Source organism: Eschscholzia californica, unplaced genomic scaffold (assembly GCF_041429995.1).
Source record: "Eschscholzia californica isolate CP2 unplaced genomic scaffold, dmEscCali1.0.p SCAF_1, whole genome shotgun sequence".
NCBI classification, from domain to species: domain Eukaryota; kingdom Viridiplantae; phylum Streptophyta; class Magnoliopsida; order Ranunculales; family Papaveraceae; genus Eschscholzia; species Eschscholzia californica.
The window spans coordinates 83362683-83384433 of record NW_028238198.1 but is presented as its reverse complement, the minus strand read 5'-3'; the positions used below and the strand labels follow the sequence as shown (position 1 = coordinate 83384433).

The 21751-nt window shown below is 36.1% G+C and overlaps 3 protein-coding genes and 1 pseudogene across 5 annotated transcripts; all 4 read left to right on the top strand.

Annotated features, from left to right (window-relative positions):
- The first annotated feature begins 7525 nt into the window (after window positions 1–7525).
- On the top strand, window positions 7526–8599 carry LOC147570108 (uncharacterized). Its single transcript, XM_086672631.1, has one exon. It carries the CDS (start codon window positions 7623–7625, stop codon window positions 8379–8381), a length of 759 nt encoding a protein of 252 aa, XP_086528757.1. The 5' UTR covers window positions 7526–7622; the 3' UTR covers window positions 8382–8599.
- Window positions 8600–11347: 2748 nt separating this feature from the next.
- Window positions 11348–12613, top strand: LOC147570107 (2-hydroxyisoflavanone dehydratase-like). Its single transcript, XM_086672622.1, has one exon. It carries the CDS (start codon window positions 11553–11555, stop codon window positions 12528–12530), a length of 978 nt encoding a protein of 325 aa, XP_086528748.1. The 5' UTR covers window positions 11348–11552; the 3' UTR covers window positions 12531–12613.
- A 1380-nt stretch (window positions 12614–13993) lies between these two features.
- Window positions 13994–14940, top strand: LOC147570106 (eukaryotic translation initiation factor 3 subunit H pseudogene; annotated as a pseudogene). Its single transcript, XR_015231390.1, has one exon. The product of XR_015231390.1 is annotated as a eukaryotic translation initiation factor 3 subunit H pseudogene (transcript).
- Window positions 14941–18112: 3172 nt separating this feature from the next.
- On the top strand, window positions 18113–20431 carry LOC147570105 (large ribosomal subunit protein eL24-like). Of its 2 annotated transcripts, XM_086656679.1 has the most exons (6): window positions 18152–18295; window positions 19162–19237; window positions 19341–19442; window positions 19591–19739; window positions 19825–20029; window positions 20181–20431. In XM_086656679.1, exons 1-5 carry the CDS (start codon window positions 18285–18287, stop codon window positions 19982–19984), a joined length of 498 nt encoding a protein of 165 aa, XP_086512805.1. In that variant the 5' UTR covers window positions 18152–18284; the 3' UTR covers window positions 19985–20029; window positions 20181–20431. The 2 variants fall into 2 exon arrangements, with proteins under 2 accessions (XP_086512804.1, XP_086512805.1); XM_086656678.1 differs by lacking the exon at window positions 20181–20431 and having other exon boundaries at window positions 18113–18295; window positions 19825–20156.
- The last annotated feature ends 1320 nt before the right edge of the window (window positions 20432–21751 follow it).

Here is a 21751-nt window from a genome sequence, read left to right as displayed (position 1 = left end):
TACCGTCATATTTTCTCTTCCTAACTTACCATTCTGTGTGTCAATCTTTGCATCAAGGCTAGGAGACCATCGGACTATCTCAACATTTATAAAGGAGTAGGTGTTTAGATATTAGAAATATCTTTAGCAACATATTGGTGTGGTTAGGAAACTGTACCAATTTCAATATGGATGAGGGGTTAACTACTGATCTGATCTGTTAGAATCTTTGTGATGATGAATCTAAAAACAAAATATGTCTTCAAAATTAAACTTGTTTAATACACACAGTGACACAGCTAATAGTAATTGATAAAAACAAACAAAATAAACATTTTATTAACAACATCTATTCTAATCCCACACACGTTAATAAGCTTATTAGCTTTGATTTTGGATCTCAAAATCCATTCCACGTAACATCATCACACGTGGAGTACCTTCTCTCTCTCTCTCTCTAAAATGCTCACACAGACAGACTTTATTAGTATTATTAACGTACACCACCTAGCTGCTGCTGCTGCTGCATTTTGATTAACTTCGTTTACTCGTGGTCCCAAAAAAAGAAAAGCCTGTCTCTCTCTTTCTGTTTCTCTCTCTAGAATTAAAATTGACTAGTCAAAACTCATAACACTTGGAGAAACTTGCGCTAGTGTTCAGAAAAGAGAGAGAGAGAAATCTGTTACTATTCAGTCTTTGACTTGGAATTTCTCAAGGCATCCCAGATTAATAGACTAGGCTCCCTTCTGCAAGTTATTTCTCTCCAATGGTCATGGCTGATGGGCGCGGCCTACAGCAATAACCTGGGGCCCCTTTAGAACGTCCCTTGATTAAAAGGGCCAAACTAAGTGGCCAAAAGAACAAGAAAAACTTGACAGAATTTAGACATAAAATCTTATACTATGGCTTTGGCCATTCATGCTTGGAGTGATTCTGATCAACTCAACTATAAATTACGACAAATCACATAGAAATTCTACTTAAAGTCTAGACGTCTAATTCTTTTTGTTCTCTGCCATCACTCTCGTCTAATAAAACCATATAAAAAAATCAATCACTAGTAAAGATCCTATATATAACAAAACATTACAATCTATTATGGAAAATTATATCAAAATTATTATTTTCATAATTATTTTATTTTTCTGTGGTGTGAAATATACTAGGGTTAATTCCGTTTTGGCCCCCGATTTGTGACCAACTGGCCGTTTTGGCCCCCATAAGTGTCCGGCAGTTCGTTTTGGCCCCAAAAAATTCCTAAATGGCCCCAAATTTTTTCAACCTCCCAATTTTACCCCTATGGCATTTCTGTAATTATCTTTTTTTCTTTTTCTTTGTCCACCTCATCTAACAATCACCACATCACCTGTCCACCTCACCCTTCTTCTCCGGCAAAAGGTTGCCGGCCGGAATAAAAAATTCCGGCCGGCCACCTTTACCCAAAAAAAAAAAAAAAAAATTTTTTTTTCTTCATCTTCTTCATTTCTCTCTCTTCTTCATCTCCTTCTTTCTCTCTCTTCTTCTTCTCCTTCTTTCTCTCTCTTCTTCTTCTTTCTCTCTCTTCTTCTTCTTTCTCTCTTCTTCTTCTTTCTCTCTTCTTCCTCTTTCTCTCTAACCCCTCTCTCTTCTCTCTCTATAACTCCGGCGAAGGGGCGGAGCCCCTTCGCCGGAGAACCAGACCTTGAAGGTCTGGTTGTAGAAACCAGACCTTCAAGGTCTGGTTGTAGAACCAGACCGAGTCTGGTTCTACAACCAGTCCCGGTCTGGTTGGAAACCAGATCGGGATCTGGTTTTAGAAACCAGATCCCGATCTGGTTTCCAACCAGACCGGGACTGGTTGTAGAAACCAGATCTCGGTCTGGTTGGAAACCAGACCGAGTCTGGTTCTACAACCAGACCTTGAAGGTCTGGTTTCTACAACCAGACCTTCAAGGTCTGGTTCTCCGGCGAAGGGGCTCCGCCCCTTCGCCGGAGTTATAGAGAGAGAAGAGAGAGGGGTTAGAGAGAAAGAAGAAGAAGAGAGAAAGAAGAAGAAGAGAGATAAAGAAGAAGAAGAGAGAGAAAGAAGGAGATGAAGAAGAGAGAGAAAGAAGGAGATGAAGAAGAGAGAGAAATGAAGAAGAGAGAGAAATGAAGAAGATGAAGAAAAAAAAAATTTTTTTTTTTTTTTTTTTTTGGGTAAAGGTGGCCGGCCGGAATTTTTTATTCCGGCCGGCAACCTTTCGCCGGAGAAGAAGGGTGAGGTGGACAGGTGATGTGGTGATTGTTAGATGAGGTGGACAAAGAAAAAGAAAAAAAAGATAATTACAGAAATGCCATGGGGGTAAAATTGGGAGGTTGAAAAAATTTGGGGCCATTTAGGAATTTTTTGGGGCCAAAACGAACTGCCGGACACTTATGGGGGCCAAAACGGCCAGTTGGTCACAAATCGGGGGCCAAAACGGAATTAACCCAATATACTATCTCAGAATGATATTTGTGATAATAAACTTAGTTTGACTGGTCAAACGAAAGAACTGTGAAGTTGATTTAATAGAGGTTTTAGGTTTGATTATTATCATGCATGTGATAATCTAATTTGCTGTCAAGGTTTTAAATTAAATTTAGAGATAACAAGATCTTGTGAAGCTTTTGAAGAAGATGAACATGATGAAGAAATTTACCACTTTCTTTTATTTGTCCAAGAAATACCCCTCCTCCTTCAATCATCAATTAATGACCAATAATCAAGATTTTCAAAAGGGTATATTAGTCCATAAGAATGTTTATTTGGGATATCTTTGATCTAGGCTGGGGACTGGGACATCACATGCAAATAAATCTCTCATGTGATCTCACATGCTTAAGACTGTCTTCATGTTATTAGTGTACCCCTGTAAGCAAGTGATTAGCCAAGTTTTCAAATAACCATCTTGTATTTATATGTTTGACTAAATACACTCTTAATAACAGTATTATATATCGATTAACATAGAAGTACTCTGTAAATTTGCAATTAACATTATTGCGTTTGTATTTCGCAGTGGTATAAATTCTATCTAGGTTATACAAGTAAACAGATATTGCGTAGACGAAATGTATGTAGCTAGCTCAATAATGTGCCGGTTGTTTGTTCTACAAAATTTCTGAATGCATAAATATCAAGTTCTTGAAATACCCTTCTTCACTTTTTTTTTTTGTTGCCCTTTTCAAGAAAAGTTTACCTGCCCAACTTCTCAAAGAATCCTTTTAAATGAGTTTGTACTTGATTAAGAAGTCCCATATATAGGTTTGAAATTTCCTTCCAATAATTCAACCCATTTCCCCCTTACTTTAGAGTGATGTTTATCTTAACAAAAAAGATGTTTGGTTTGAAGCAAAAGTTCACCCTTAAAGACACTTCCAAAGGACGAATTTAGGCTAAGGAATCTATTGCACCCAAATAATATTACTGTCCAAAATATTATTGTTCATAAGTTTGTTAGATGAGACACCTCGACAAATACTATATCTTTTTTTGTATAAGATCCTACGGTACTCTTACTCTGTTTGTAAATTAAGTTGTGCCAATGTTTGGAGTCAAAATCTTACACATAACAGAACACGATATATCCGAGTTGATGGAGATTCAAAATCAACCACCTACTGAGGTTGGTATTGAGGAGGAGAACTTGCTTAAAGAAAAATTGGGAAGATTGAGAAATTTAGAAGAGGTGTTTTGGCGGCAAAGAGCAAAGAAACATTGGGTGGAAGACAATGATAAAAACACTAGGTTTTTTCACTTGTCTGTACTGAATCGAAGAAGGAAAAATAACATAAATGCAATAAAGATGGCGGACCAAAGTTGGTCTTCGGATCCAAAAAAAATTACTAACGTGTTTATTGATCACTTTTACAGGGCTTCAAGAGCGGAACAGGTTACAGAATTTCCTAATGGACTGGCGATGACGGAACAACCACTACTGGCAACAGAAAACCATACGATTAGTCAAGCACCGTCAAAAGAGGAAATTTGGAATACAATAAAGGCGATGAAATCGGGTAAAGCTCCAGGTCCGGATGGATTTTCTACAATCTTCTACAAAAAGTGTTGGTGTACTATTGGAGATGAGGTGACAACCCAAATCAAAAATGTATTCGAATCAGGTCAGCTACAAGGTAAATTGAATCACACCTTTATAGCTTTAATCCCAAAAGTGAAGAATCCAGAAACTCCAGCTGATTTTAGACCCATCTCACTATGCAATGTTCTATACCGGATCATCACTAAAATATTGACCAACAGATTACGACCACTATTAGGGAATTTGATTTCAGAAGTCCAAAATGCTTTCGTGCCGGGACGTCAGATTTCTGACAATATTATTGTTGCTCAAGAAATTTTTCATTCGATTGCTCATACGTCTGCAAAAGAAGGGTCGTTTGCTTTAAAGGTCGACATGGCCAAAGCATATGATAGAATAGATTGGCAGTTTCTGAGTGAGGTATTGAGAAGATATGGGATCCTGGGAAATACACACCAACTTATAATGAATTGTGTGTCTACTCCATCTTTCTCGATATTACTAAACGGACGGCCAAAAGGTCATTTTTATATTAAGCGGGGACTTAGACAAGGATGCCCACTTAGTCCGTATTTGTTTATTCTATGTTCTGAAACCCTCACAAAACTCATGATACATGCAGAAAATAGTGGACTTTATAATGGGTTGAAAGTGAATAGATATGCCCAAGTGTGAGCCATCTTATGTTTGCAGACGATCTATTCTTCTTCGGGAAAGCCTCGGAAGATAATGTTAATCAGCTGAAAAATATATTAGAGGTTTATGCTAATTGTTCAGGACAGTTAATCAATTATCAAAAATCATCGATACAATTTAGCAAGAATTGTGATATTGAGAGGAGGGGGGAAAGTCATAAACATATTAGGGGTGAAAGAGATGAAGGAGGATGATGTCTATTTAGGGAATTACTTGCTGAAGCCAAAACACAAAATAGCATCTTATGACTTTATCATCAACAAAATTGAGAAGAAGTTAATGGGGTGGAAAAGAAACTCGTTATCGCATGCTGGCAGAACGATCTTACTCAAAAGTGAACTAGCTTCTATACCAATATACTTTCTGTCGACAAATATTGCTCCAAAAGGTGTTATTGATAAAATTGAGAGGTGCCAAAGAAATTTTTGGTGGGGACACAATACGGCAAAATCGAAGATGCACTATATTAATTGGAGGAAACTACAAGCAAAACAAAAGATGGTGGTCTGGGCATAAGGGATATGGGAATGGTTAATCAATCGATGGTGGGAAAATTAACTTGGAGGTTCTTAAACGAACCAAAGGCTTTATGGGTAAAATTATTGAAGGCTAAATATCTCAAAAGCGAAGACTTTTGGAGTTATAAGGCCAAAACGTCCACCACTTCCACATGGAAAAGCATGTTGGAGATGAGAAATTTTATTCAAAACGGCACTTGTTATTCGGTGGGAGATGGCTCAAAGATTCGGATTTGGGAAGACCCTTGGGTACCAAATTTAAGAGGGTTCAAACCAAATAAAAAACAGGGGTATCAAGAGATTCCAAACCTTTTCCTTGTTAGGGACTTACTAACTGTTGAAAAGAATTGGAATTTGCAATTATTAACAGTGATGTTTGATGAAGTTTCTGTGAAAGCTATTAAACAAATTCCGGTGACCAAAGAAGGAGGGGACGACCAACTCGTTTGGGTACATACGACAAAAGGTAATTTCACTTCCAAATCACTTTATACTTCTATTGCAAAGGAGAAACCATCTTCCTCCTCTTCTTTCACCGAGTTGCCGTTTGGCATTACTTGGAGAAGGATCTGGACAAAGATAAATCTAGCTCCACGAGTTAAAATGTTTGTTTGGAGAGTGTTACATGATGCATTATCCACAAAGTCAAGGGCGCTTAAATACAATCCTCAAATTTCAAAAGAGTGCTCTATGTGTAAGGAAGAAGAAGAGGGCCTCGATCATGTTTTAAGAACGTGTAGGGTGGCGAGAGAAACGTGGCTGAGTTCACCTTTAAATTTGAGGGTGGAAGGAGATGAAAGGTTTCAAGACCTAATGTGTCGTTGGTTAGCTAGCAGTGAAGAGGAAGAGGTGATAGAACTTCGAATATATGTAGCTTGGTTTCTTTGGAAAGCTAGAAATAAATGTGTGTTTGAAGGGGAGAAACCGAACTGCTATTCGGTCATTCGGGAAGCCCAAGCTATGCATAAAGATTTCTCTGGCTTAACTAGTTATCAAATGGTTACTGAAGACAATGAAAATGATGGGGCTCAAAAGTTTTGGATTCCACCTGATAATGATCGGCTCAAAATTAATTTTGATGCAGCTTTTGTTGGGGAAAGAGCTGCTTTAGCGGCAGTGTGTAGAGGAAAAGATGGAGCGTTTATTTTGGCAGCTACTTCTCTTACCGAGGCTTCGTCAGCCTTGGAAGCTGAAGCAAAGGCAGCGAAGCTGGCGATGAATCTAGCTTCCCGTATTCCTGAGTATGAGTGCACAATTGAGGGAGATGCTTTGTCGGTCATTAAAGCATGCTTGTCAAACCCTGAAGATGGACCTTGGAGAATCAGACCAATAATTATGGAGATAAAAAATGAAGCTCGGAAACTTAGAAATTGTTTGTTTCTGTTTTGTCCGCGACTGGCAAATCAGACAGCTCATTTGTTAGCTACGGATGCTTTTAATTTAAGCTTAAACCAGACTATGGAGATCACTATGGCTCCTAGATGTATTGTAAGTCAATTGACGAATGATAGAACAAATATTTCTCTGAGCTCGAGTAGCTAATAAATTTAGGCATTAGCCTCTTTTCATAAAAAAAAACAGAACACGATATATTACACACGACTATTGTCCGCTTGGGATAGGAAATATAATGGGAATATCGATAGATTTTTTTCTCACAAATATTCATGGGTTACATAACATAAAATAATGAAAATAAAATTCCAATTGATAAATCTTGATTTGCTCTGATTTCAATACTCAATTTGATGTTTAATTATGTAGCAAGTTAAACTTAATATCTCATGGATCTGAAATCTAATTAATAATGATTACTACAAAAATGTGAGTGAAAAATATTATGCAAATAAGGCAAAATTTTAAGAAAAGTAAGGGTAGTCTTTTAACCTACCTAGGGTTCCATGTGATATCCCATAATCAAAAGAAAACCTTAGTTCACTTGTTTGGGTTTAACCAGACCATGTTTAGTTTAATAATCTCACCGTCCAAACATCTATAAACCATATTGTAGGTTAAAAAAGAAAAATACTATACCAACTCCCCAAAATGGACAAAGTAGCCCGAAACATATTGTTTAATCATGTCATATCTGTCGTCGATCTTTCACTTTATTCTTAAAGATATGCATCATTCAGATACCGACGGTAGAAAAGAGTGTCACATAGTAATTTTAGACTTTTGTGGTTTTTCGGGATGTCAATTTATCATTTTCCTCTATTAAAAGTAAGAAAATAATAAATCCAACAACTCCCCTTTATAAAACATATACTAATTGCATGATTTAACACACACATACACAAACACTTGTATTGAACTCCAAACAACCTTCTTTCTTTCTTTCTATCTTCTTCCTCTACCCAAGAAAGAATTTAACAAAAGAAAACCTATGGTTTTGTCTCTAGAAACTGATCAAGCAACATCAAGATCCAATGAACCGATATCGGGTCCTAGGATCTCCTTCTCAGCCGAGTTCCTAAACGAAAATAATTTCATATCCATAAGCCCACATTCTAATAAAGTTCAAGAAAGTGAAAAGGAAAAAGAAAAACTTGGTAAAATAGATTTTGAGTTTCTCTCTAATGATTCTCATGTTGATAGTATTGTGGCAGCAGATGAGCTATTTTTTGAAGGGAAACTTCTACCATTTTGGCAAATGCAGAATTCAGAGAGACTTAAAAAGATAAGTCTAAAACCAAAAGAAGATGAAGAAGAAAATGATATTGGTCTTGAACAAGAAGAGATTAAGATTATAAAGAAAGATCAAGAAGAGAGTAATAGGAATAATTGGTTTATCGACGAAGACCCATCTCCTCGACCGCCAAATTGTACTCTTTTATGGAAAGAACTATTAAGATTGAAGAAACATAGAGCTTCTACATTGTCACCATCTTCTTCATCGTCTTCGTCTTCTTCATCGAATTCTAATATGGATGTAAGTTCATTGGATGATGATGGAAAAACAAGTAAAGGAGGTATATGGAATAGAGAGAAATATGTAAAAAGGATAAAGAAAGGTTTAGAAAGAACAAAATCAGCTAGTATTAGAATTAAACCTGTTCTTAATATGCCTATTTGTTCACAACAAGGAAGAAATAGTGCATTGCCTCCATTGTTTCCTCTTAGGAAAATGAGTGTAGAGAGGTGAAGTTAATTAGTGATTTTATTTTATTTTATCTTTTAAAGTCTTTTTTGTTTATTTTGTAGCTTGATTTGTGTTCATCTTTGTTTTTTCAATTCTATTCTAGTTTCAATCTCTTTGGAGTTAAATTCTTTTTCTTGTTTGGGTTTTTTTTAGATTTTGTTGGGTGTGAATGTTGTTGATGTACTTATGTCATTTGTAAAGGTGAACTTTTTTCCCCTCTAGATTGCATTTACCATGTGTTTCATTTGTTTGAACACCTCAAGTGAAAATTGGTATTCTAGTTCTAAATGCCTAAGAGAAAATAAAGGGATCTACAACTTCTTCTTGCCCTTCCAAGAAATCATCTCTTGATCAAATATTAACATAATTGAGGAACCCGACTCGGTTGGCTGGTATTGTGTTGATTTCTATTGAGGATCGATATTAGGAGTATTGATACTACACACCTACGACTTTGTTTCAATAATAAAACGTTGTTCGACCCAAAGTTAAAATTATAATTTGCAAGTAAAAGGCAAATGACTTAAAATTTAGTACATATGTTAAAACATGTCTCCCGTTTTATCCTATTACTACTCACCATGTCTAATAATCTGTATTCGTGTTTGATGGGATACTTATATGCCAAAGTCCATATTACATAGTTTATTGGAGTAGTAAGATTGGTAAGTGACAAATTAGTTGTATTTAATGAGTAGTTATTACTACTACAAGTTCAATGAATAAATACAATAAGAAAACAAAATTTTGTATTAGCTTAATTACAATATTATTGAATAACTCTGTTGCATTTATCTTAGTTAAGGCAGACAAGTGGAGATAAACAAATTCAACAGATCTCTAAGTACTGACTCCATTTTAATCTAGATTAAGCTTATATCACATGGGGTTTTCTCTTCTTTCGAGTCTCTCTCTCTTAAACTATTTTGCTTTGACTTTGTTTGTTTGATAAACCCTATTTATTCTTGAACTGTCTTTGTATATATCTATCCTTTACATGAAATTAAATTCATATACTAACAAAGATGCTGAAATTAAGTTGGTCAAGTAGACTTTCAATGCTACCATGAAAAAGGAACTTCTTTTCTTGAAGTCTACAACAATTTAGATCTTTTTCAATTTATATACCTTCAAACATAAATGAAAACTGATAGGATTGTCGTTACTGTAAACTAGTAACATATTTTGCTTATAAAAATTTAGTCAACTAAGTTCTGAGGGGAAAAGATTTGATTCCAGACTGCGAGGAATTATTTTACTAGAGCAGAAATTTGGGTTTCAATGCCCTATTAAAAAATAGTTGATTTTCACAATTGAACCGTTATACTTGTATCAATCATATTCTTATTGTGAAAATCAGTACGCTCTCATGACCGTTACAAATAATGTGATCATTTGGAGGGTTATATAAGTTCAAATATTTAGTATATCTTGGGGTGCTATAAATTTTGTTCTCTAAAGCATTCTTTCTTCTTTCAACAAAATAAAAATAAAACACATTCTTTCTTGAGGTGATAAGGCCAAAGGTGCCTGCAAAAGAAGTTTCACTTCTCTAGCTGATATCATGTCACCTGAAATGGACAACATTATTTTGATTCTATTGTCTTATTTACCTCTAAGTGGTAAATTTGGGTCATTCAATTCTCCAGAGATCTTGCTTTCAAAAAAAAAAAAAAATCCAGAGACTTAAATTGGATGTGGCTCTATGACTCTATCCTTCAACCATCCACTCGGACCACTCCAGATTGAAATAGTCTACATTTAGTGCTTGAATTATAATAATTTGTTGTTGATCTCTTACAATATTCCCAAAAGTGGACTCTCTATAGTCGTATTGAAGTAATTAAAATAAATGTTGCTGCAAAAAACAAAAAATAAATAAATGTCAATGAAGTAGTGAAAGTGAAGTTCCAATAAAGTTTTGGAGCTAGCAAAAACCAGGCTCAATTTTGCTCGGCCTCGACCGATATAGTTTCATGGTTACGGGCGGGCCCTGACCCATAGACCATTGGAAAGAAGAAATCTTAAGATGCGCCCATACGAATTGCTATAGTCACAGTTCCATAAAAATGGAAGTAAGTTGGAGGCACCTCTAAACTTCCTTTTGTGCAGTTGTTAACTTTACTAGCCGCTTTTTCAGTTAACTAATCTAGACCTCTAACCCTCCCAAAAGGCCTACAACCAAATTGTTATGTTATAACTCAGGTCAGAATAGTCTTCCTAACCAACGAGGCACTAAATTTTGATCACACGAAACTTGTGTTTTGGACCACCATATTTGGCGAATTGACAACTTTACAAATATATTTTCAACATTTATCGACACTGGCTCTCTATTTCTGATTGGACATTAACAGGGAGGAGTATCACTATATTCCCCGTAAATATGATAGAGTTTGGTGATTGGGACATCCGTGGTTATGTTCACTACTATATTGTGGTTTTGTTAGAGATAGTTTATATCTCTAAATTTATCATGCTGCACCAGATCATATCTAGGATTATGGTTAAAGCTCAAAATTAAAATTATGGTTTGAGAGTTAAAGTTCAAGATGAGGAGGCAATCCCTTCCCCCATTTGAACAACCAACACGTCCCTTCTTATTGAGTTGGGTCAAAATAACTAGTCATATAACTGAATTACAACAATTTTTTTTTTATCGACACTTTTTTTGTTTTTTCTAATTTATTTGTATTTATTGTTTTGTAATTCTACAACATGGCGAAAACAATACGAACAACACAAAATGAATGGGTTGTATAAACATATAGGCTATTGTTTATGGTAGGTTCTCTTCTCATATTGCTAATGCCAATACACCATTAGGTATAATGTCACTTCGTTGTTACCTACTACAACTCGTGTGATCCACCTTTAATTAGAAAAAGACTAGAATAATCAAAATTCAAAATCACTATCCTTCCAAAAAAAAAAATCACAATATTTCCTATCTTGATTAATATATAATACAGTCTTCTTGAGCTTCAAATAAAAATTACCCTAAAATAATAAACAATGTTCCCAAATTCAAGATTTTTTTCTTAATGTATATGCCCACTTTATAAGCTTTCCAAGAAGTAATAACCAACTTAAACAAACTATTTTTTTTTCTCTTCCTCTCACCTCCAAAGTCCAATCTCACCCATTCTCTGATTCTATCTCTCACCCTCACAAATGGATTCCACCGACCAGGAGATCGCCACCGAGCTTCTTCCCCTTCTCCGAATGTATAAGAACGGTCGTGTCGAGCGACTCATACCTTCCCATATTGTCCCTCCATCTACACTAGACCCACAAACTGGTGTCTCTTCCAAAGACATTTCCATCTCATCTGACTCCCCCATCTCAGCTAGACTCTACCTCCCCACCACCACCACTACCACCAAACTTCCTCTTCTCTTATATTTCCATGGTGGTGGTTTCTGCCTTGAATCTGCTTTCTCATTTCTCCACCATAGATACCTCAATATCTTAGTGTCCCAAGCCAAAGTTATAGCTGTCTCTGTTGAATACAGATTAGCCCCTGAAAACCCACTTCCCATTGCTTATGAAGATTCTTGGGTAGCTCTTCAATGGGCACTTTCTCATTCTAAGACTGAACAAGAACAACCCTCTTTTAGCAACGGTTTTAAAGAACCGTGGCTATTTCAACACGCCGATTTTAGTAGAGTTTTCTTAGGAGGTGATAGTGCTGGTGGGAATATAGCTCATAACATAGCTATGAGAGCTGGTTCAAATGGGTTAAAACTTAAAGGCACATTCTTGGTTCATCCTTACTTTTGGGGGTCGGTTCCGATTGGGTCAGAGCCGGGTATGGATTCAGGTCTCAAAGATTTAATGGAGAAGATCTGGTTGCTTGTTAGTCCTTCTGCTTCTAATGGTATTGATGATCCGATGATTAACCCGTTTATACCCGGGGCACCGAGTTTATCGGGTATGGGGTGCCAAAAAGTTCTTGTTTGTGTTGCAGGGAAGGATGTGTTGAGAGAGAGGGGTTGTTTATATTATGAGGAATTGAAGAAGAGTGGATGGGAAGGAGAAGTGGAGTTAATGGAAGTTGAAGAAGAAGGACATGCTTTTCATTTTTTCAATCCTGAAACTGAAAATGCTCAAATTGTGATAAAATGTTTGGCTTCATTTCTTAATCAATAAAAGTAAATGGATGTTTTCTATATTAATGAATATGACAAAAAAATGTGGTATTGATGAATATATTTAAATAAATTAGGTTGTCATAATTTCTTCCCAATGTGTAATAGCAATTCTTTAAGTTTTTTATTCTTGGGGTGAATGTCTTGAAATTTAGTATGAATCGCCTGCGCATCTGCATCTAAATTGTGGATATGGAGAGTAATGTTGATCTTCTCTTCATCGGTATACATAGAGCGATTTTGCTTAAATTACAAGGTTCTATGTCAAGTTAAAAAACAGCTACAAGACACAAGGGGTTGTTCTTGTTTTGGAGACTGCAGTTTACTCTCAAGATTTATCTCATATCATTTCTAGATGATAAACCAACTAGCGGGAGGGGTAACAATTTTACTTTCATGGGGTAACAATTGAAGTTCTAGTTCCTAACGAATTACCTTTAATCTTTTTAACTTTTAAATAAACAACCCCCTTCATCTTAATATTTTACCATCTCAACCACTACCACCGGTCCACCATCATCATCATCTCTATTTCTAATCTCTGTCAGAGACAAATAAATTCTTCTGTTCTAGACAACCCTTAGTCCCTAAAATAGAGGAAAGCTCGCTTGTGTGTGAAGAAGGAGAAACACTTCCTCACAGACAAAGGAGTGTTAGAGAATAGAGTGTCATATGAGTCATGTTAGATAGTCCCACATTGGATGGGCTATTATTAGTGTTGGTTCCTATATATAAAGGCTTCATATGTAATAGCTAAGAACTTATCCAACTATTAATACAACTCTTCTCTCCCTCTCATATTTATTTTATCTTACATGGTATCAGAGCCCATGTAAGATAAAGGATTCCTACACAGTCGAAGTTCTCTGCCTATCTCAGATTTACTGCAATTTCAGTTGAACCATGGCTAATGCTCCTATGGCGAGGTCGTTTCTTCAAGCCGTCGCGGCAGCAACGGAGGAGGTTGCTCCGCCTCTTAGAGTTGTTCAGATGGAGGGACCATAGTTACCAGAAACGGGATACGTTCCGGTACGAAAACGGGGTACGGATACGGGGTACGCTAATTAGACGTTTCCGATTCGCTAGGGGGTATAATTATTCGCAAAATTAAACTTTTAACCCATGAAAATATAGATCTCAATCTCTAATAACTCAAATCAAATAACTAATTTATCTTTCCTGAACAACGATTTTCTTAAATTAAATAATATTTCCTAGATCCACTATCCCCAAATTCAGTAACAACTTCAGAACCTAAAGTTAAAGCAATATTCACACTTTGTAAACCCTAAATATCATGTTTTCATCTTTTTTTTCTTCTTGCAAATGGGTTCGCCAGATTTAGCGATCTGATTCGCGTACCCACTCTAAAAGGGTACGATCGAACCAGATCGGAGTTCGCCCCCGAAATGACCGTTTCCGGTAACTATGGGAGGGACTGGCCATCTTAAAGATAATCAAACACTGCAAGGAGTTTTCGCCAGCTCTTGTTACAGGACAACTTCTTGGATTGGATGTTGGTAGCGTTCTCGAAGTGACAAACTGTTTTCCCTTCCCTACTCGAGAGGAAGATGAAGAGATCGAAGCAGATGGGGCTAGTTATCAGTATGAAATGATGAGATGCTTGAGAGAGGTCAACGTTGACAATAACACAGTTGGATGGTATCAATCAACTTTGCTAGGATCATTTCAGACTGTGGAACTTATTGAAACGTTTATGAATTATGAGGAGAATATAGGACGATCTGTTTGCATTGTTTATGATCCATCAAGGTCCAATCAGGGTGTTTTAGCTTTCAAAGCCTTGAAGCTTTCGGACTCTTTTATGGAGCTTTATCGCGCCAACAAATTCAGTGGAGAAAAGTTGAGGGAGAAAAATTTAACGTGGGTAGATATCTTTGAGGAAATACCGATCAAAGTTTCAAACTCAGCTCTTATTAGTGCCTTTATGACAGAACTTGAAGCTGATACTCCTGTCACCCAGTGTGATTATGATCGTCTACAATTATCAACAAAACCATTCATGGAGCGAAATGTGGAATTTTTGATCGAATGCATGGATGACTTGTCAATGGAACAGCAGAAGTTCCAATACTACTATCGGAACCTCTCCAGACAACAAGCTCAACAACAATCCTGGCTCCAAAAGAGAAGGGCAGAGAACATGGCACGTAAGTCTGCAGGAGAAGAACCATTGCCCGAGGAGGATCCTTTGAATCCAATCTTCAAGCCACTCACTGAGCCATCACGTCTGGATAGTTATCTCATAACTAATCAGATCTCTAACTACTGCAACCAAATAAACGGGGTTTCGGGACAGAGCTTAAACAGACTATACCTGATGAAGGCTCTGCAAGAAAATTAACTGGAGCTCATCTCTACTCAGTCTGAGTTTATTGGAGAAGGATCTTTTTGTTCACCCAAAAAGATATGCCTGAATCGATCTTCGTTTTTGATTCCTTCCTTCTGTTTTAAAACAGAAGTTGTTGTTATGCTTTGGCCAGTTACGTATCAGGCTTTTCTTTGGTAATTTTGTGAGATTTTTAAAGAGGTTGGGACTCAGGGAGGTTAATGACAATTTTAATTGTCTATACAATTTTCATGAAAACTCTAAAAAAAAAAAAAAAAAAAAAAAAAAAAAAAAAAAATGGAGATTGGTTGTTCGAATATGTTACTGATTAAATGAGAATGGATATGTTTGAGTGTTTTCTTATTAGTGCAAGAATTCAGAATGGTATTGGTTTGATGATGAGTTGTTAAATAATGGAAGTGATGTAAAAGAGATGATGGTGCCATTATTTTGTAACAGAGAAAGAAAGTGAAAGTGGGTTAGGGTTTCAACTTCTATTCCTTTAGTAGATGGGTGCCCGTAAAATTTCGGGTACAAAGGTTTAAAGATGGTGGCCTTCTCCACTTATGTGCTCTTAAGAATGATGCTATCTAGATATTCTTGGTGTTTTAAAAAAAAAAAACTGTGGTGCCTATATCTTGGTGTGATGATGTGTTTCGAGTGTGCCTCTAAAATCTTTTTCATACTTTACCTTTCTCACTCTAAATTTCTTACAAATCTTTCTTCTTAAAGCCCAAATGGGCCAAGCTATTATTAAGCTTTTCTTTTCTCTCTCAAGTCCAAATGGGCCAAGCTTTTATTTTAAGCTTCTCTCTTTCAACTATTTCTCTTTCAAGCCCAAGTGGGCCAATCTATTATGTTTTTCTCTTTCAAGCCCAAGTGGGCCAATCTATTATGTTTTTCTCTTTTCTCTTTTAAGCCCAAGTAGGCTAAGCTTTTCTCTCTTTTCATCTTTCTTTCTCATTCTCAAGTGGGCCTAGCTATCATGCTTCTTCTTTCTTGTTTAAAGCCCAAGTGGGCCAAAACTACAACTAATCTACATCTTATTTACTTCAAGCACACTCATTAAAGCAACACCAACATTAGTAGTAAGAATTTGAAGCATCATCAAGGGAAATCTATTCAAACTCATGGTCTTCCACACTTGCAAGTCCCATTAGTTTGAGGGGGAGTATTATGGAGGAAGTCTATGAAGGAACCCAAATCACCATTGATTCAATAGAAGAACAAAAGTTGTTTTGCCTTTAAGTTATTTTGTTTTTAGATGTTATTGTAATGAGTAAAGTTTTATTGTATCAAACCATTGTACTTATCAATATCTTGATAAGTACATTAGTTTGAGGGGGAGTGTTAGAGAATAGAGTGTCATATGAGTCATGTTAGATACTCCCACATTGGATGGGCTATTATTAGTGTTGGTTCCTATATATAAAGGCTTCATATGTAATAGCTAAGAACTTATCCAACTATTAATACAACTCTTCTCTCCCTCTCATATTTATTTTATCTTACAAGGAGAACCCACTTAGTCTAGACTATAGGTTTGTTCGCTCAGTCCCAAACAAAGAGATTGATATAGTTGGAATTTATTTTTAAGTCTTCAAAGTGACATTCCCTATCTCAATGAATTCAATTCTGTCATACATTATTGGAATGAGAAGCCACTAAGTCTCTACTAAAGGTTTGTTTGGTTGCACCTCAAGCGACCAAAATTATTGTTAAAATTTACCTTTAAATCCTCATAGAGACATCTCCCTCAAAGTAAAGTTAATTGTGTCAACCTAGATTCATCCATTTCTTAGATAAATCTTGGGGCCACTAAAAATTTCTACTTAGTGGAATGATAATATGAATGTTTCATGGCATGTCCAGTGTTTGTTACTTCGTATGGGACGATAATATGAATGTTTCATGACATGTCTAGTGTCATTCCTTATTCCCTTATGTTGGTTGCTTCGTAAATGATGATAATATGAATGTTCCAACTTTATCATTTATCCAATCCATGACCTAATGAATCCTTAAAATATAACCGATGCTATTTGAATAAATGGGAGGGTGTAAATTTTCTCTACTCAACTTGGACATTGTCTCTCTTCATCAAAAAAAAAAAGATCGCGGCTTTGGGGAATAGAAAATATTCTCAAGGGAATAAAGATTTATGTCAATAAATATGATTCAGGGACATATTTATTTTTCAGTCCAAAAATTGACTTGATCAAATATTACCTCCTAATCTTTATCTCTCTCTCTCACGCTTTCTCTCTCTCGGCGTCTCTTTGCTCTCTCGCTCTGTCATTCTCTCAGACTTTGTGTATCAAGTCAATTGATAGAATATCAAATCAATTAATTAGAATATCTAACAAACTATAAGTAGGGTTGGAGAACAATGTCAATGATGACATAATCATCTCTCTTACAACACTTGGCTGGAAATGGAGATTCGATGAAGCACTGAATTTGTCGGTATTCTTTTCCGTCAATCTTGGGTTCCCAGAACAATGATAGTTTGATGAAGGTGAGGTAGGTGAAGAGGGTTGATTGGTTGAGATGGAGAATAGTGGAGGATTCCCAACAAGACCATGGGAATTGCTTGATGACTGTTGATAGAATACCAGATTCTTTGACATTGAAGGAATTACTTCTAAGTGAGATTTCATGGGTAAGGTTTCTCATAGTGCAACGATGCCAAGCTAATTGAATTTCTCTTCTGCCATTCCTAATGATCACTTTGCCTGCAAGTTGTTTCAGAGACAGAGAAATTGTCATTTTCAAAAAAACGAAGATGGCATAATCATCTCCGTCCTGATATCAAGGTTCATATATTCCATTTTCAACTACCTTCTAATAATCACCATATACATGTTCATATGGTTTTTAATAACTCCAAAACTAATTAGGGTTTTTGGGTTGTTGTTAATGACTAGCCTCAACAAAATTAACCCTAACTAGCTTAGAATTGTTAGTATTTTAATCTTAAAATGTTTTTAATTTTCTTTTTTTGTTTACTAATGTTTCAAACTTTAATAAAAGAAGAGGTGACAATGGCGGTGGTAGGAAGTTGTGGTGGTCAAAGTGATAAAGAAGATGAAGATTAGGGGTCAATGTTTGATCAAGTAAGTTTTTGGACTAAAATAAAATATGCCCCGGAGAATGTACAAAAAAATATGGATTCCCTAGAGAATTTATTCCCCGGAGATTATTTTTTATTCCCCAAAGTCGCGGCCAAAAAAAAACTTGGACATTGTCGTTCAACAAAAAAAAAACTTGGACATCGTTTTTGTACAACAATATTCCTCACACGTCTCCAAGCCCAAAGGCCCAAACCTTATATAAACAAATTGTTCGTTTACGCATCTAGGGTTTGTGTTAGCACCGAAGCGCGGGAGAGCTGAACAATCAACCATGGTGCTCAAGTACGTAACCCTAATTTCTTCCTTTTGTTTACATTTTGATTCTTCTCAATTTATATCTAGCATATTGGTTTTTCATATATGGGAGATTCGATTTATTGTTCTTGTCGCGAAATCTCGTCATTTGAAGTCATTAGTTGTAATCAATTGGCATTACAAGTAGAAAATCTTTTTGATTAGATTAGGGTTTGCATTTTATTAACTCATGGTGAGCTAATATGTTTGTAGTAGGTCATAATCGATTGAAAACCTAGAATTCTTATTGGTATTCGATAAGAACCTTTGTTTTTGATCCACTATAGATTATATTTTCTGGGTTAGATTTTCAACTTGTATCACAGTCAGATGTTCAATCGATTAAACTCTATTTTGGGAAAAAGATGAACCAAGTAAATAATGGGTTACTACTACTTCAACTAGAGGGAAATTATGGTTTTATCCTTCTTTATGTTTTTTTGCTATGGGAGAGAGAATGTCATAATTAGGGTAAGATTAAGAACTAGTTTCGCTTTGTTATTTGCTACCTGACTGGAATATGAGAAGTGCCTGGCAGACTAATAGATCGAGGCTGTTCAAGCTTCTACGAAAAGCACTACTCCACTTCCGATTCAGCATAAATATACACATTCCTGTTTAGCCAGACTAATTAAAACCTAATGCTTCGGTTGTATTAGAATTCTAGGTTAGAAACGCAGAATAGGAGAAGATAGTAGAAATAGGGTGACACTACTTTCAATTTTGCTAGACAAAGAAGCGTATCGATCATGTATTACCTAACTTAACTAGGTTAACTTGACCAAAATATCGACAGTTACTATCGAGTCATCGAATGCCAATATAGACTTATTCTATGATGATCATCCTTTCAGGACTGAACTCTGCCGTTTTAGTGGTGCTAAGATTTACCCGGGTAGGGGTATAAGATTTATCCGTTCCGATTCTCAGGTAAGTTTGGTTTCTTACCTATTCACTTCTCAGCTCTGGAGCCTACAATTTTTTCTTCTGTTGTTACAATTAAGTGAATGGTCTTTTGGTTCATTGGTTTTAGGTGTTCCTCTTTGTGAACTCCAAATGCAAAAGGTACTTCCACAACAAGCTTAAGCCTTCTAAGCTTACATGGACGGCCATGTACAGGAAGCAGCACAAGAAGGTATGTTTTCATTATCTTAACTGTTTTCTTTTCATTTTACAGCAAAAGGATTACCTGTGGTACATTTTCTCGAGATATATTTTTTTACGATCACTACTTGTTATTTGTAAACCACGACCTACTAACTCTTCTGATGAAATGATAACAGGATATTGCTGCTGAAGCAGTCAAGAAGAGGAGACGTGCCACCAAGAAGCCTTACTCCCGATCAATTGTCGGTGCTACTTTGGAAGTCATCCAGAAGAGAAGAACTGAGAAGTCGGAAGTGAGAGATGCTGCCCGTGAAGCTGCTCTTCGGTAAGATTTGGTTTGAAACTGCTGGAAAATCATTCGACATTTACTCTCTGCTTATATTGTATTGTGTCGTGATGGTGCTGTTCAGTGAAATCAAGGAAAGAAACAAGAAAACCAAGGATGAAAAGAAGGCAAAGAAAGCCGAAGTAACAGCCAAATCTCAGAAATCTCAGGGCAAGGGTAGTTTGCCAAAGGGTGGTGGTGCATCAAAGGGCGCCAAACTTGGAGGTGGTGGTGGAAAACGTTGATCAATCTAGCTCACCTTTCTGCCTCACTCTGAAAAGATTTTATAGGTTGGTAAGCATTTATTTAGGGGTGTTGTTTGTTTTGGATAGAAACTCTACGGAGATTGATTTGCTTGGTAATTAGACTTCTATTTTGATACATATATTACTTTGAGCTTCGTCTTTTATTTCTGAATTGGTTTCTTACCACTCCAAATAGGATATGTCGTTGGTAGAATTCCGCTGGGGTTGTATCTGCGTGAAAGCAGTCCTTGATCGTGTCGAGTGGGCACCCGACAGTTCTAATAATCTCAACTCTTTGAGATAAGTTTAGGAGGTGTAATACGAGTCATTAAAGATAAGTTTGGGTTTTGTAATCTAGGTAGAATATTTGCCAAAGTTGACTGGAATATTTGTTGGGTTCTTTTGGGTGATTAGCTAATTTATATGTTTAAAAGATAATTTGATGAATGTGGCCATGTGTTCCAATGTTCCCATTGTCAACCAACATGAAGTTGGTGAACTGGAAATGGAACATGCTAGGTTTATGGTAGGACTAAACTTAAGTGGTCAACGAACTTTATATTCTTGAGAAGGCCTTCAAGAAAAATCACGGAATCTCTATTTTGTTTTAAATAATTGTTTATATTAGAGAAAATTAGTGTCCATTTTAAATAAACATTGACATTTTCTTAGGAAAAAGTTAGTAGTGGCACAATTTTCATTTTTTTTTTCACTTTCAAGAGTATTTTGAACTTCAAAGTTGACAAAATACAATCAACTCATTCTGTGGACCGAAGAGGTGAAGAAAGTTAGAGATAGAGAGAGGATATGTTACTGGTAATCGAAAATTGTGGTAATGGAAGATTAGTAGTCAAAATATAATCAAATTTTTTTTTCTAGACTGAAGAAATATGTAGGTGGACTGTAGTTACATAAGGCAAACGGATGTGGGTGAAATGAAGTAGCAGTGGATCATGCAAATAAACAGGCAATGTTGTTTGGTCAGCTAATCTTTTTATAACAGTTGGGGGTTGGATTATCAAAATAAGATGGAGAATACTAAATGTACACCCCTAAGAGCAGGTGATCCATTAGGTCTATATTGATAGGCTTGGGTGTTGTTGTGGGAAAATGTCTTCCCTAAATAAGTAGGTGCAGTCCGTCGGTCTCGCGAGCATGTCCATGTTAGGGCTCGATTAACTGGTCACTATGATGGGGGTTGGGGGTGTTTTTCGAACACTTGGAATTTCATGTATAGTAAGCTAGGTGTAGAAAAGATAAACGATCTAATCTGCACCAGTGTTAGAAAGATAATATCCTCTACAAGTTTTAATAGTTTGTGTGTGGTTTCTTTCAAGATTGGAGTATTTTTTTTTTGTTGTTGTTGAGAGTGATTGGAGTATTTTGGTTATGAACTATCTATTTCATTTGTTTTAAAATCTATTTCATTGAAAACAATTTTGCTTAATTATAATAGAATGGGCGGGCGTCTTACCATCTCATCCAAACACAATGCTTGCGAAAACAATTTTGGCTGCGTTCTAATTGTTGGTAGGCTAACTTGGGCTAAAATTTGAGTTAGTCATTAGTTCCTCGTCGGTTGATATCTAAATTCATTTTTGTAGATTTTAGTTTTAATCTTTACTCTAGAGTGCTAAAATCCTAATAAACCAAAACCATACTAGAAAATAATCTCAATATATAGTTTGAAAATGTAAGGATTGATCACCTTCACTTTGACTTTGGATTCACCAACCACCAACTCATTAGCCCCTAAACCTTGAACCA

Bases quoted from the DNA above. Each gene is read 5' to 3' on its own strand.
- LOC147570108 (XM_086672631.1), top strand. From the start codon at position 7,623: ATGGTTTTGTCTCTAGAAACTGATCAAGCAACATCAAGATCCAATGAA.
- LOC147570107 (XM_086672622.1), top strand. From the start codon at position 11,553: ATGGATTCCACCGACCAGGAGATCGCCACCGAGCTTCTTCCCCTTCTC.
- LOC147570105 (XM_086656679.1), top strand. The intron at 19,443-19,590 runs GTATGTTTTCAT...AAATGATAACAG, and splicing joins ACAGGAAGCAGCACAAGAAG to GATATTGCTGCTGAAGCAGT. The intron at 19,740-19,824 runs GTAAGATTTGGT...GGTGCTGTTCAG, and splicing joins GCCCGTGAAGCTGCTCTTCG to TGAAATCAAGGAAAGAAACA.